We start from the raw sequence: 15,366 nt of genomic DNA, 5'->3' as shown, positions 1-15,366 counted from the left end.
GGTTGTACAAGCTTGCAATCCCACCAGCAATGGAGGAGTGTTCCTCTTTCTCCACAACCTCGCCAGCATCTGCTGTCACCTGAATTTTTAATCTTAGCATTTTCAAATGTTACCCCCTTTCCTGGTTTTCCCTTTGCAAACTCCTTATGCCATCCACCCTTACCCTGCTTCTATGAGGGTGCTCCCCCACCCACCTACTCACTCCCACCTCACTGCCCTAGCATTCCTCTACACTGGGGCATCAAGCCTTCACAGGACCAAGGGGCTCCTCTCCCATTGATGCCAGGTAAGGCTCCTTCAGGTCCTTCAGTCCTTCCCCTAACTCCTCCATTGGGGTCCTCATGCTCAATCCAATGGTTGGCTGTGCGCATCTGCATCTGTATTGGTCAGGATCTGGCAGAGCCTCTCAAGAGACAGCTGTATCAGGCTGTATCCTGTCAGCAAGCACTTGGCATTTGAAATCGTGTCTGGGTTTGGTGTCTGCATATAGGAAGGATTCCCCAGGTAGAGCAGTCTCTAGATGGCCTTTCCTTCAGTCTCTGCTCCACTGTTTGTCTCTGTATGTCCTTTAGACAGCAGTTCTGGGTTAAAATATTGGAAATGGGTGGGTGGCCCTATCCCTCAACTGGGGGCCTATGCCTAACCTCTGGATATGGTTCTCTCTCCCCTTTGTGGGGTATTTCAGCTAATGTCATTCCCCTGAGGTCCTGGGAGTCTCGTGCTTTCCTGGCACTTGGGACTTTATGGTTGCTACCACAGTTCTTCATCCCCCATTGCTACATACCTCTGTTCAATTTCCTGACCCTCTGTACATCCCCTCCATCTCCTCCCATACCTGATTCTTCCCCCTTTTCCCCCTCCCCCTCTTCTCTTCCTCCCAAGTCCCTCCCACTCTCCCTTGATTATTTTGTTCCCCCTTCTAAGTAGGACTGAAGCATCCACACTTTGGTCTTCCTTCCTCTTGAACTTCATATGGTCTGTGAGTTGTATCGTGGGTATTCCATGCTCTTTGCCTAATATCCACTCATCAGTGAGTATATACCATGTGTGGTCTTTTGTGACTGGGTTACCTCACTCAAGATGATATTTTCTGGATCCATCCATTTGCCTGCGAATTTCATGAAGTCATTGTTTTTTTTTTTTTTTAAATAGCTGAGTAGTAGTACTCCATTGTGTAAATGTACCACATTTTCTGTACCCATTCCTCTGTTGAAGGACATCTGAGTTGTTTTCAGCTTCTGGCTATTATAATTATGGCTGCTATAAACATAGTGAAACATGTGTCCTTATTACATGTTGGAACATCTTCTGAGTATATGCCCAGGAGTGGTATAGCTGGGTCCTCAGATAGCACTATGTCCAATATTCTCACCCCAATGGAATTTTTCACTTTGGGAAGGTATATATTAGACATTAGAACCCTCAATCTGCTCTACAGAGCTCCTGTTCCTGCTATGTTTGGTCTCTGTTTCTGTGTTTCTAAGGATTCAGGGCAGGTTTTATACCTCTGGCTGTTACTGTTACCCCACTATTTATTTTTTGGACCTCTAGTGTAAAGAGGAGAGTTAGGAAAGAGCATCTATGACTGTTAGCAGGCCCACATCCTTTGCAGGGTTGACCCAACGGTACTGGGAGCTGTGTCCCTTTCCTTTATCGATATTACCATGTACCTTCTAGGGGACATTTCAGTCTCACTGAACCAAACAGGAAATGCTACCCTTCAGTAAATGGGATACTCCTTTTTTGTAGTTGTTAGTTTCATTTTATTTCTTGGTACCTAAAGCTCATTACTTAATTTATATAAACTAAAACGTAGGGTATAGGATGTGGATGACTCATCAGTGTAGTCCCAGGATCCTACAGGCTGAGTGGGAAGCTCTGAGTTCAAAGCCAGCCAGGGCTTTAAAATAGGGAAAGTGTGTCTTATGAAACAAAGAGGAATTTGTGATGTATTGTTAAGTGGTACCCAGGCATGTGCTACCTTCTAGTGCCTTCTGTCTTGGAGAGAGACACTTTGTGATTAAACTTTTTCTACTGGTTTGAACCAAATTCAGGCCTTTTGTTTTCAATGATAATAATACTAAACTTGCATGGTTAGTTCCCCTTTAGTAATTTTTGTTAAGTTAATGTCCCTCCTGTTTATCACAAAACTAGCCCTTGTGCTCAGTGTGTTCTCATTTAATTCCAGTTTGTTTTTATCTCTGAACTGAAGCATGCTTGAGGATTGTTAGTAAAACTTAAATAGGCTAGTTATATCATAAGATAAGCCCTTTCTAAACCTTACAAGAAAATTTCAGCATTTTTTTCTTTTGTCAATGATTAAGTGACTAAGCAAGGAACACAAACTGCCTTAAAAGATGTGTGATCTAAATTCAGAATTTTAAAAGGCAAGGCCTGGAAGAACATCTTCCTCTAATGTTCAGTCCCCAGCACTGAAAAAATAAAAATAAATAAACAGAACCCAGAAGACAGGCTGGTAGTTCATATAGATAGTAAAAACTGATAAGGATTTTGACTGCTTAGAAAAAGTTAACATTTTAGGACTAAGGGTATATGGTATATTGGTATATACAGGTTTCTTCTGGAATGGGGGAGGTAAAATACAAAGTGAATATATGTGATGGTACCATAAGGAGGTATATACAGGAGATTACTTCCGGTCACATACAGTATTAGTGTTCCCGGAGGGGTAGCTAAGACATCTCATTGAGAAATGGATAGAGGGACCATACTTTGACAAAGCCTGCACTGTGGCTAAGGAGCAGAGTGTATATTCAGGTTGTTTGTAGAAAAAGGCATCTAATGATGGGTCCTGGTACATGCTGTGGCAGAGCAGGTAGGACTATGAATGGGTTAAGTATGGAGAATAGAGACCCCTAGACAAGCAGGCACAGAAACAAGGGCTCAGTGAGTGAGACCAACTCTGTTGTGTCAAAATCGGGGGGCGGGGGGACAGATTAGCAAAACCAAAAAACCCTAAATGCAGGGGCAAAAACCTGAGGCAATGATGGCGTGGAATGCTTGATTCTGTGTAAAAACAAATGCTCACTTATTCAGTATTACTGTTAACAGATACACAGTGGCCAGTGGCCACAGGTTACAGTCAGGAAAGAAAACACACGATTTCTGCTCATATTAATGGGACAAAGATGATAAGTATGCTGGGGGCCAGATAATAGTTTCCCTCAGAAGACAAGTCAGAGAGATAAGCAGTGCAGGAAAGGCAGTGTCTGAGACTGTAGGAGTTGACCTGGTAAGGTGAAGGAGTTGCCTTCCTGGGGGAAGAAGTGGACTTTGATGCAAAGTGAGAAAAAGCTGCTTGGTGGGGCAAGAGTTGTAGGGAATGACATGCAGAGTCACCAAGGATTAGAACAGTTGTGTTCTGCGTGGCATGGTCCAGCTGAATTCTCTCGGCATGGTGGGAGGTACCAGAGAATATCCTGCCATTTCAGTTTCCTGTGGCAGCAGAGTTAAACAGGCTGTCACAGTCCTCCACTTTAGATAAAGCTGTGGCCTAGATAAGCTACAGCAGTGATGGATAATGAAAAGTGGTGGCTTTGTAAATGTTTTACAGAATTAATCGCATAAGCTAGATGTGGGTTACTGGAGGCTTCTCCCTCAGTAGGTGCACTATGTAGAACACTTAGGTGCGAGGGGCACCTGCTGGGTACCCTCCTGGGCTTTAGCCAGCCATTGCTGGGGTGAGATGGGGTGTAGAGGGGGAAGGGAGCTCAACAAGCAAATGCAGCAACTCTGACTTCAGGGTTCAGAATGAACAAGTGCTGAATTGTGGCTCACAAACTAAGAGAGCCTGGAGGAGAGAGCGGCAGCACAAACCCAAACCCATTTGGACATGAGTAAGTCATGCCTGTGATGTGCAATGTCAGCTGGGTAGTCTGGTGTAGTCAATAGTTACAAAGCAGGAACAGGCCTTGGATGTTAAAAGTCTAGAGTGGGAAGTCATTCTCCCTGGAAGATCTATGAACCCTATGAGGGATGCTGTGCTAAACCCTAGGCTGCCGACAGCCTTTGGAGTACCACGCGAGGCCATGGAGAGTGTGCCCAGCAGTCAACAGAAGGTGTTCAAGGTACTGCAGTTTCATAGGAGAAGTCATGAGAGGCCAGGTAGTGGAGCTTGAAGAGTTCCGTTAGGATGTGGAGGTAATTCTTGGGGAAATAAAAGGCACATCCAGAAAGGGGGAACTGTGGGGTAAAATAATGAATAGGTTTTTCTGTGCATTAGGGCAGACAGGAGTGAAAGAGGGGAATGTAGAAGATACTAGAAGCAAAGACCCTAGCAGCAAGGCAGCAGCCTGGAAGACTGCCTGCGTATGTGCTGAAGGAAGGACTCGGGAATAAGGCTGGTCTGAGGCAGGGGTGAAGGAGAGGAGGGGGAGATGGTATTTTGCTTAAGAGTATAGGGAGTTGTGAAGATGGGTTTTATATGATCTGGGTAGTTTTAACCAGTGTCACCAGGGAGTTCTTTAACCTGGGCTTTGCCTGCAGAAAGTATAAAGGGAACTAATGGGAAAGAGAAACAGTGACCGACAGTGGGAGGTTGGTGATTTCTAACAAGGGATCAATCAGTCTCATGTTGACTCCAGGGGAGAAAGGAGTGACACCTGGTCCTGGGCTGGAGAGATGGCTGCTCCATGCAGAGCACTTCCTGCTCTTGCAGAAGACCCAGCTCATAGCACCCCTGTGGGCGACTCTCTTACCCTCCCACCTGCCACCTCTCCCCCAACCCCCTGCTCCAGTGAATCCAGTGCCCTCTTCTGGACACATCAGGCACTGCATTCATGAGTAGTGGCTCATAACCCAGCCGAGCTGTCAGTCATTGAGACTAACTGAACCTGTTTTTATCACCCTTGCCTGAAGTCAAACAACTAGAAATGGAGAAGTGATGTCATGCTTTTAGAGTCTTCATAGCAAAAGCCCACCCTCCTCCCATAGCTCTGGAGCAGCCTAGGCATGGAGGCTTGCAGGAGCAGGCAGTGGGGGAATGGGGAGTTGGTACTAGGCATGGACTGCTAAGGCAGTATAAGTCCTCAGATTCCCATATGCCCGTGACTCTCCAATAGGGGAATTTAATGTTTTAAGAACATATCTAGTCATAGTGTCCTTTTCATGGAGAATCTTTTTGGCTAGTTTCTAGGATACGTTTTTCAATGCTAAGTCAGAGATGTTCAGCAGTGTTCAGCACTCAGCCTTAAAGTTCACAGGCTGTGGGAAGGGGAGCCATAACATGAAGGCAATGTCAGGTTTCAGGTCTAGAGGGAAGCAGTCCCAGAACTGGGCTATCCTGTGCCCCATTTAGACTAATGTATCTACCACTGTGTCCCATCAGAAAGAGTGTTGACACTGCAGGGTGCAAACTTGGCAGTCTGTGGTGTCTGGGCTTTCAATAAACCGGGATGGGTAGTCTAAATGAAAGATCAAAACTGGGTATCTTAGAATAACTAGCCTCTTTCACTTAACTATAAAACGAGCGGGTAACTATCAAAAGTAGATGCACCTTACGCCTTGGAGCTATGCACACTCTAGCCGGAACCTACCCTTTATGCAGTGTCATACGTTCTAAGCGTGCCCTAGTTTATACCAGTCACCTGGGCAATAGTCAAGATCCCCCAATGAAGAACAGCTTTGTTCTTAAGTTTATGTTGATGCACAAGGAAGTCAGTAGCTAGTGGGGAAAGTGATGCTGGCAGGGATGGGACATTATGTAGCCTGAGTTAGTTTTAGTATGTGATATGACTTTTACCCATGTAGACTTGTTTAATGTAGTGAGACATACTGTATGAGGTTTTTAGAGAACTTGCAGTTTTCTGCACTGTGGATGCCAGTGTTATGAGCTTCCACTCTGTGTTAATATTCCTCTTTCCACATGTATCTTATACTTTATTTTCTATCCGTCTTGGCTAAGGGCAGGTGTGTTTTTTAGATGTGTGCCCGGGATAACAGCTCATCAATCCAGCTGAAGTCTTCAAAGCACATGAGAACTATATGGTGATGGCCTCATTTGCTTTCTCCCACAAATATCTCTTGTCTTTGTCCACAGGTAAAGTCGGTGATAAACCTTCTGTTTGCTGCATATACTGGAGATGTGTCTGCCCTCCGAAGGTATGCGGGCAGGGTAGAGACATTGACTTTTGGTGTCCGAAGGTGCCTCTGGTCAAGCAGCTGTCTCAAAGTCTCACTAACACCTCTAATAAAAGTTATCCAAACAAGATATATACTACCCCACTTCCACTGAGACTTCCCCTACTTCCAGTGTCTCAGACCTGTCGAGATCTCTGAGGTAACTAGCCCAGTAACTGGCTAGTGGTTTATTGTAACATCTCTGATAAGGTGGGAGCCAGGGTGTTTGGTGTTGTGCATGTCACCAGGATTAGAAAGGCCATGAACTACTGGATAGTGAGCAAATTTCCCTCTCGCAGAGCTGCAGTGACCTTTAAAGTGGATATGGCTCAGCTGATTTCCATGCTAGAAGTGCATTTGTCTCATCTGTTTTAGGCAAATGGGTTAAAGACTGGGAGTCACACTGAAGCATGTAGCTTTACTGTAGGCATTTTTGCCCTTTTAATACAGCTATGCCACTATTTTAAGAACAGTTTAAATAATAATGTGATGAAATTTAGTTCTGGGAGAGAGAGCTGTTTATCTTCCTCCAAAGTAGCACAGCTAAGGAAGAGTGGTCACATGGCATTTACCCCAGTCTGGTAGCACAGGGAACCTAAATGAGAGACCTAGATGGGATGGATGGAGCAAATGCTACCACTGACCTAAGTTAATCTAATGTAGTGCTGAGCTATTTCTGCCTTTCCAGGTTTGCTCTGTCAGCCATGGACATGGAGCAGCGGGATTATGACTCCAGAACGGCCCTCCATGTTGCCGCTGCAGAGGGTAATGCATGAACCACTGAGAGATTTTACAGACTGAAATTCTACTTGAGACTAAAATATGTTTTTTTTGTGTGTGTGTTATAGGTCATGTTGAAGTTGTCAAGTTTTTGCTGGAAGCTTGCAAAGTAAACCCTTTCCCCAAGGACAGGTGAGTGTCTGCATTACCTCTTCCCCTAGTTGCTAAGTCACAATTTGAATACACAGAGTTGAGTGGCAGATGGTGCTTACATCCATGGTGTCTTACAAAGGCAACATGCAAATTTGGCTGGCTGTGTGACATCCGACTCCGTATCAGAGAGTGGTGTCTTGTTCAGGAATTTCAGGTTTGACGACCAATCAGCAAATATGAAGAAGACAGTCCTTCATACTTTAAAACAGAAAACGGGAACTCTATTCCCAGGGAGCTTTTTAACTACACAGACAACACAGAAGTGCGGCAGAGTTTCTAAGGGAACTGACATTGGTGTGCTGGAGTTGCTTAGTATCTGCTGCAGTTCGTTTGAGAAGGCTTTGTGGGAGTTGGATTTTAAATAGTCCATTGGAGGGGAGCTTTGAGGGCACTGAATGGGGGTGTGTTCTGCCTGCAGTGGGAAGGGTTACCTACGACACTCTGCTTCCCTCCTGGTCCATGTGGCCCCTTCCCAGGCTGAGGCGGAGTGAGGGCAGTGCCAAGCATGCCACATTGTGCTCACCACTTGGGCATCCTGTCTTTGGAATGGCTGCACCATCAGTTAAGCAGTAAGGATAGGGGCTCAGAAGAATGCAATGGAACCATATCTAGTGCTTTTTGAGTTTGGAATGACGCCTAAGGGCCGCACAGAGCTTGAGCAAGTTGACTATCTTCAGCTAGTTGGTTGGGTTTCTAAGCCTTTGTTTTAGGGGCCTAAATCTTTTTGGTTCAGTTTACCAGAAAATGAAAAGTTTTGTTATAACTGAAATTTGTTAGCAATTTTGTGAGGCAGTAACACATTGGCTCTCTCTCCATTCCTATAGTTATTAGAAGGAATGATTGCGGTAAGCTCTGCAGCAGTCCAGAAACGAAGCTACATGTTTCCCCCCTCATGCAGAATCAGTATGGCCTATATTACAAAACAGCAAGAGTGAAGCGCTGTGTTTGTTGCGGGTGGGATTTTCATTGTGTCGTGGAGGAAATGTAAAGATGACCTGGCAGTTTTCCCAAAAGCTGACACAAATGCTTGATCATGTTAGACTCCCTAATGAAAAGCCATTCGGAAGGGAAAAGTCAGTAGCTGCATCTTGAGAAGCAGAGACGTGCCAAGTTTTTTTACTTACCTGATTTTAAAAATGAAGAGCAGGCTACCAGAAACATTTAAGATGTGAAATTAAGCACTTCTTGTTTGGCTTCACATTGTGACCTATTAATTAGGTGAAAGGTTCTGGACAGACACAGGATGATGGAAAGAAGCAAAAGCAGGAAGGTGGGATGGGAACTGGGGCCAGGAGCCAATGGAGAGGAGAGAAGCCAGCAGGAGGAGCTGAGCAGACAGGCTCCACTAGCTGTGCAGGACCCAGCAGCTAAGGAGCAAACTTGACCTTTTCTGGGGCATGGGCTTTTATAGTGCCGTGCCCTTCCACAGACCTCAGCTGCTCACTGCTGGAGCACACTATTGCGGACTGGGAGCTCTGATCAGGCAGTGGGCCAGGTGAGCCCGCAGCTTCCTTCCCTTACTTGCTATGATGAAAGGGTCACTTCCTCTTGGCACAGCTTGTTCCTCTAACATGCATTTAATGCCACGAAATGATTGGAAACCTGGAGGATTTATGGCTTGCTGTAACTTTTAAATCCACGGGGACATAAGCTTCCTGTGACAGGTTAGGATGATGTTACACTACCTGATTTGTAAATACGGGTCAACAGTAGACTTGGCTTCCAAAGGCCCCTCTTTTAGCATTTGGATGAGGAAACCAAATCTTTTCATAGAAGTCATTCCATTATCCTCATTATCAAGATGTCTCTCTCACACCAGTGTCTGAACTCTTTTAAGAACTTTTGTGTGTTTGGGGGGTGGAGGAGTCTCACTTGTAATACTGTTAAAGTATAGATGAGTGTCAACAGCTGTGGAGCTTGGATGGAAAGCCAGGGGTGCTGGAGCACTGTCTCTGAGCAGCAGTTGCTTGACTAACGACCCTGTCTGCTGTGCTGCAGGTGGAATAACACCCCCATGGATGAAGCACTACACTTTGGACACCATGATGTTTTTAAAATCCTTCAGGAATACCAAGTTCAGTACACACCTCAAGGGGACCCTGATGATGGAAAGGAAAACCAGACTGTCCACAAGAACCTCGATGGCTTGTTATAATGGTCTGAACCCCAGGACTGACATTACTTACCTAGTAATCGTGGGACACGATTATGGAGAGCATTGTATATTTCTATCTGGTAGTAATGTGTATTTACAACATCTGTCACTGCAGTGTTACCGGAGCTTCCTTCATTGTGCGCACACGACAAATCTGAGTTCTTTGGGAAAAAAATAGAAATGAAGCAGCCTCCCTTCATAATGTGAGCAATAGTTACCTCGTGCATTGTACAATTTGACGTAAAAGAGTAGTTCCCAATGCTAGCTGCACTGTGGTCTTCACTGTTTGTGTTTTGTAAATTTTCAAGCCCTGGTGATGATATGCTCATATGCACTTAGGATTGAGCTTTGTCGTACAGTCTGTCCACGGGGTCGATGCTGTTATTAGATGAAAATAGCGTGATCTTTAAGACTTTAAATATAGATTTAGTTTTGAGTGTTTGAGAGATCACTGCACTTGTATGGGTGAGTGTTTAAAATGTCTATCACCCTCACTTCACAGTGTGACTCTTTAATATTAAAATAGTTACTAACTGTTCAGAGAATATGCCGATTCTGATTAGATTTTATCAGGGAATCTGATGTTTGGTGACCAAAACATATGTGTGAATATAGTTCTAGCACTTTTAAACTTTCCTTTCCATACAACACTTGGGTCAGCCTCTCTGTGCTGTGTGGCTGTCAGCCCCCCCTCAGCTGGGAAAGAGAGCACTGGCTTACTATGCAGTTTTCATGTTCCCTCAGCAAGCCAGCAAGCCAGCAAGCCTCACATCTCTACCATCAGAGATACAGCTTGGCCATTTATCTAAGGAAGATGAGCCAAAATTATGACATCTAATCATCAGTCTTAAGAGTAAAGACAGCGATACCGTACACTTACAAGTTCTTTTCAGTTTCTACAATAAAGAAAAATTCTGAAATGCTTTCAGTTACCAAAGTTATAATGATATATTTAGGAAAAGCTACAAATAACACTTTGAATCCTGCTGTCAAATGTCTGCATCAAGATAGCACTTCTTTGTGGAGGGCCCTGAGTATCTTCTCTTCCTCTACTGCCTAACTGTTGGTGGGCTGTATCGTTCAATAAGATCACTTCATTTTAAATATAGACCCACCATTTCTTTGCTTTGGAAAAGTAATTTATGATTAACTTGGATAATAGGTAAAAGCGACCTTACAAAGAACATAATTGTCTAGGAGTCCCACATACTGGACCTACCCTGTTATACCTCCAAGAGATGAAGGGTATGTTAGTGAGGACTTTTGCACACAAGTGTATGCACACTTGACATACACATACACACACTCACACACATGGACTTCTTGGAAACTGCTTTATGAAATAAGCAAAATTCTCAACTACACAGACACTAGTGGTTACGACAGTAATACAGCATCTTTTGTGACCCTCACTATCTGCACTGCTTGCATCCACGCTTTATGCCTGGTGGCACATTATTCACCTGGTAACCTCCAGCTGCTTTGATCCTGTTTCAGTCAAAGTCAGCTTCAGCCACCTGCTCCATTCCCTAGCCAGCTCCAGCCTTGATGAAACTGGCTAATGTTCCTTCACTGGGACAGGCACCACGAATGTGTTTCTAAGTTCCAGAGTCTGTGGGGAGGATGGTGGGTGAGCAGCCAGNCCTGTCAATATGTTGCTTCTTCCACACCCCTCAAGACAGGTGGATAGGTGGCACTGACATCCCACACAGGGACAACCTCCAAAATTAAGGGGTGAACATGTTTTTTTGGAATCAACTGAGATGATGCTATTTCAATAGCAGCTGGCTTTTTGTGATTCAGTATGTGACTTAACTATTGCCAGTGACTTTGAGGATTCCCTCCAGTAATGGTTCTGTATAGTATTTGAGACAAATGTTTTCATCTTTTCTCAGCTCAGTGCTGTTTTGTACAGTCTTTGTCGCTTGGTTGAGTATGCTCTTTTTCCTGTGCCAGGTCTTGCTCTGGCTGTTCACTACTGGCTGATAATAACAAGGACTGTGTGTGTGTGTGTGTGTGTGTGTGTGTGTGTGTGTGTGTGTGTGTGTGTGAATGAGCTGCTAACTGCTGCCATCTGTAAACTCCAAAGATCTGTTTGTTTTGGCTTTACAATCTTAGGTAATTTTTCTGTATCCCGGAACCATTACATGATCATGTTGCTTTGAAGATCTTTCTCTGCCACTGCTTCTGCTATCTTGGTTCTGACACCCCTGTCTGGTGATATGCTATACCCCAGTGCTGCCTACACGTGCTTTAGCTGTAGAGCTGGGTTTACTGTTTATCCAGCTGTCCGTCAGGGACTTGATAACCTGATGTTTGATGTAGGTCCCTGCTGGGGAGTCCACAGCTATGAATGTATTTACTTCTAACATTTCCCAAAACAAAACCTTAAAACTATAAGTTGTAAGTATTCTGGAATTGGGAAATACTTATTTTAAATGAGATCAGGTAGTGTTGCTTTTTACAGCATAATAAATACGTGTAACAACAAACTATGAGAAAAAGTATTTTTTTTAAAAATAACTAAGGTTTTCTCTGTGCTGTTGGGTTGGAAGTCTGTAGCTGGTTTACATCCAGCCTGGTGTGAGGCAAGCACATAGAATTGGGTGGGAAGTTTGGACCACACGACCAAGATAAGAACTGAGGACCTAGCTGTGAAGGTTAGGGGTGGACGGGCTAGCTGAGTCCTCTAGAAGCTCATACCATGCTCTTACACCATGCCATGGAAAGTATCGTTGAATGAAGACATGTTTCCACAGAGCACTGAAATTTACCTCAAGAGCTGATCCAATCCGATCACACTGGGATCTGAGTTGCACTAGCTGGAGCTCCCCCCAATTCTTCACATGCTTTCAATTCCAGTGCCCAAAAGTCCTGTTCTTGGCGAAGCATTTTCTCTTGGGTGTCAAGTTAGCCTCTTAACTCCACAACAGTTATGTGCACGCCATACCAACCCCATCTTCATCTTATGGAAGTTATATTCCATAAAGCTGCTTGGTTTTAGGAGCTGTATCAGGCCATCTCTATTACTGATGTTTTAGAATTTGAAATGGCATGTGGAGTTCTCTAACCCATGCTTTTACTGATGAAGATGGGACCCAAGAGTGGACCACAGTATGGAACTCTTACTCCCATAGTATCTCCCTGACCCCTAACACAAAGTTACAGCTAACATCTTCACTTACTCATATATGCTAATGACGACTAACTGAAGCCTCTCAGGTGAGTTTTGGGGCCAGGCATGACTGCTGCATTGTTAAGTTCTGAAACCTAAGTCAGCTCCTACTGCACACATGTTTATCTGCAGATGGAAGTGTAGTAGGGGCGCAGAGCACACAGATAACCCCAGTAGTGAAAAGTTACATTTGTTAATATATTCATCATTCTCCTTTTATGGCATCTTTCAGAAGGTTAGGTTGATTTTTATATGAGTAAGTTCATAATCCATGGATGTTGAAGGAAACGACCCATGGATGTACTTACTGGGTGGCACTTAGTTGCTTTTATGAGAAGGGAATTATCTGCATATGAAAGGACTGAGTTAAAAGTTAGCAGGTGTGCATGTGTTTGGGGTTAGAAGGGTCTAGACTTAGTAGTCATTAAGGCTATTGTTTTTAAAGGAGGTGCAGTAAGCTAACCCAGCACGCTGGAGGGCATTACGAGAAGAGCTCATTTCTGTTCTAGAGTTTGGCCTGACTCTCAGCCTCATGGGGCTAGCCATGCCTCTTGCTGCCTTTTCATATGATTAGCAGAAAGTTCACCATGAAGCTAGCCAGTCACGACTCCAAAATATCATGACTTCGTTTCTAGACAAGACGGGGGGGGGCAGCTGCCAGCGCAGCCACAGTAGGGAATGAAGTGTCCCAGTGTTGTACAGAACTCAGAAGTCTGACAATAGACAGTGACTGCTCTGCCTTTGGGGCGCTTTACTCTTACTCTGTGTTCTCAGGATAAGTTTAATAAATTATGATTACTTTTTCCTTCAGTAAATCATATAGTACCTTTAAACTCCGAGTACAACATACACAACCCAATGGTAGAGTATCCCTGAACAGTCAAAGCTTTTGACAATACTAAGCAGCCTCAGCTTGTCACAGCCAGTTTAAATTCTATTTCTTGGAAATTATGTACATTTTTCTATAACATTTACATTATCTGTAGCTTTTGACTAATTTAAACAAAATGAGACTATGTGTATAAATGTTTTGCATTTGTGTGTGTGGGTGTGTGTGTGTCCACGTGAGTGCCTGATGCCCATGGAGGTCAGAAGAAGGCATCAGGTCCCCTGGAGCTGGAGTTACAAATGATTGTGAGCCACCAGGCCTTGTGGGTGCGGGACTGCTGAGCCTGAATCTACTGCAACAGCAACAAGTGCTCCGAGCTGCTGACCCAGCTCCCCGGCTCCCTTTGCTTCACAAGATCTCTACAAAACCTTCATGGGTAAAGTGACTCTGTTGAGCATATGGCCCAATGTCTTAGAACATCTTACACGTATGACAGTGGGGCATCTTTTATTAGTGCCTTCTAAACATCTAGAATAGCGCCTGGTTCAGGGCAGGCACTGACCATATTTGAGGAACAACTGAATGAATCTTAAACAAAAGATGTCTTCAGATAAATAATGCCCTAAGGATGAAGGACAGCCTCCCAGCTCCAAAAGTAGGTAAAAAAACAAACAAACAAACAAAAAAAACCTTTCAAAACCCTTTCCACCTTCGTCTGATGCTTCCCTGAGGCAGTCAGATGTCACAGGTCTGTCCTGTTTACTGAGACGAGCCTTCATTCCACAGTAGTTTTCAAGCAGTCAACAGAATCCACTTATGTACTGCGGCCTCAGGAAGTCCCTAAACCAACTTATCCCAAGTGCTCCATATGTGCTCTGTTCTTAGAAAATGCCATCCTAGTCATACGCAAACACACAGACAACCTTAAACTAGGACATGCTCGGTGACTTCTAACAGTCAGCTACATGAGAGTGTAAGTGGATGGCTTGCACTGACTTAGAGATGATCTCGTGGAGCCCTGCCTGCCTTGAATGACTAAACTCCTGATCCCCATGCCTCTACCTCAAAGTGGCCTCACCACTGTGCCTGCCCACTGGACTACTTAAACTGCCGTAGTTACTGTGACTGCAGGACAGGAAGCAGGGGTGACACTTGGGAAATATCAGTCTTCCTTTAAGATAGGACCAATATGGGTCTCAAGAGATGGTTCAGCAGTGAAGAGCACTGGCTATTCTTCCAGAGGCCCTGAGTTCAATTCCCAGCACCCACATGGCATCTCAAAATCGCATCTGACTGTGGTCCCATTTGACTGTAGTCTCATGGGATCCAGAGCTCTCTCCTGGTGTCCATACATTCAGATAAAACACCCATATACATAAAATATATACCAAAATAAATCTTTTTCAAAAAGCACTTAAAGAAGGACTGATACTGACACGAGATACATATTAAACCAACTCATAACACTAGACATTTTAAATATCTTTATATTAAATAATAATAGGAAATTAACATAATTTCAACATTTCTTGAAGTGTCAGCTAGTTCAACAGAATGAAATTGTAACAAACTGTTTCAACAGACAACAGTGTAAAGCAATGGTTAGGTCTCAGCATTGGAAAACAACTTTTTAAATGTTTTGTTTCTTGGTCATTTCATTTTGTCACAAAAAAGAGGAGGCCTCTGCTTCGCTGTTTTCCCTAAGGACTGTGCACACTTACCGTGGTACACACCTGCACTCGGGTTGTAAGGTGGCCTGACCTTCACCAAAGTGGAACAGACTATTATGGGACAGCACTGTAGGCGCAGCTGCTCAGCAGTCTGTGAGAGCTACCCAGAAGAACCAACCCAAGACCAGAACCACCAGGCTGTGATCGTACCACAGCATGTGCCACAAAACATCATCCCTCAAAACAGTGACAAAACACAGGACAGACCATTTGTGAATGCAGTTGTCAAAAAAAACACATTCATCAGTAACAGCGGTTCTCATGCATTTATAGGGAGTTCTTTAAAATTTATCTGACCAGGCAGTGGTAGTGCATGCCTTTAATCCCAGCACTTGGGAGGCAGAGGCAGGTGGATTTCTGAGTTCGAGGCCAGCCTGGTCTACAAAGTGAGTTCCAGGATAGCCAG

The 15,366-nt window shown here is 44.2% G+C and overlaps 1 protein-coding gene across 3 annotated transcripts in view; it reads left to right on the top strand.

Moving 5' to 3' along the window:
• Gls (glutaminase) overlaps positions 1 to 9,490 on the top strand; it is a 74,784-nt gene extending 65,294 nt beyond the window's left edge. For all 3 annotated transcript variants that reach the window (XM_021197367.2, XM_029538856.1, XM_029538857.1), the window contains 4 exons: positions 6,059 to 6,120; positions 6,827 to 6,903; positions 6,987 to 7,050; positions 9,070 to 9,490. In XM_021197367.2, the coding sequence (XP_021053026.1) occupies positions 6,059 to 6,120; positions 6,827 to 6,903; positions 6,987 to 7,050; positions 9,070 to 9,226 (360 nt within the window). In that variant the 3' untranslated portion in view covers positions 9,227 to 9,490. The remainder of the gene's footprint in view (positions 1 to 6,058; positions 6,121 to 6,826; positions 6,904 to 6,986; positions 7,051 to 9,069) is intronic.
• Positions 9,491 to 15,366: the final 5,876 nt, after the last annotated feature.

The sequence above is a fragment of the Mus pahari genome, chromosome 5 (assembly GCF_900095145.1).
Source record: "Mus pahari chromosome 5, PAHARI_EIJ_v1.1, whole genome shotgun sequence".
NCBI classification, from domain to species: domain Eukaryota; kingdom Metazoa; phylum Chordata; class Mammalia; order Rodentia; family Muridae; genus Mus; species Mus pahari.
Note: the sequence above shows the minus strand (reverse complement) of the source record. Positions and strands in the feature narration are given on the sequence as shown.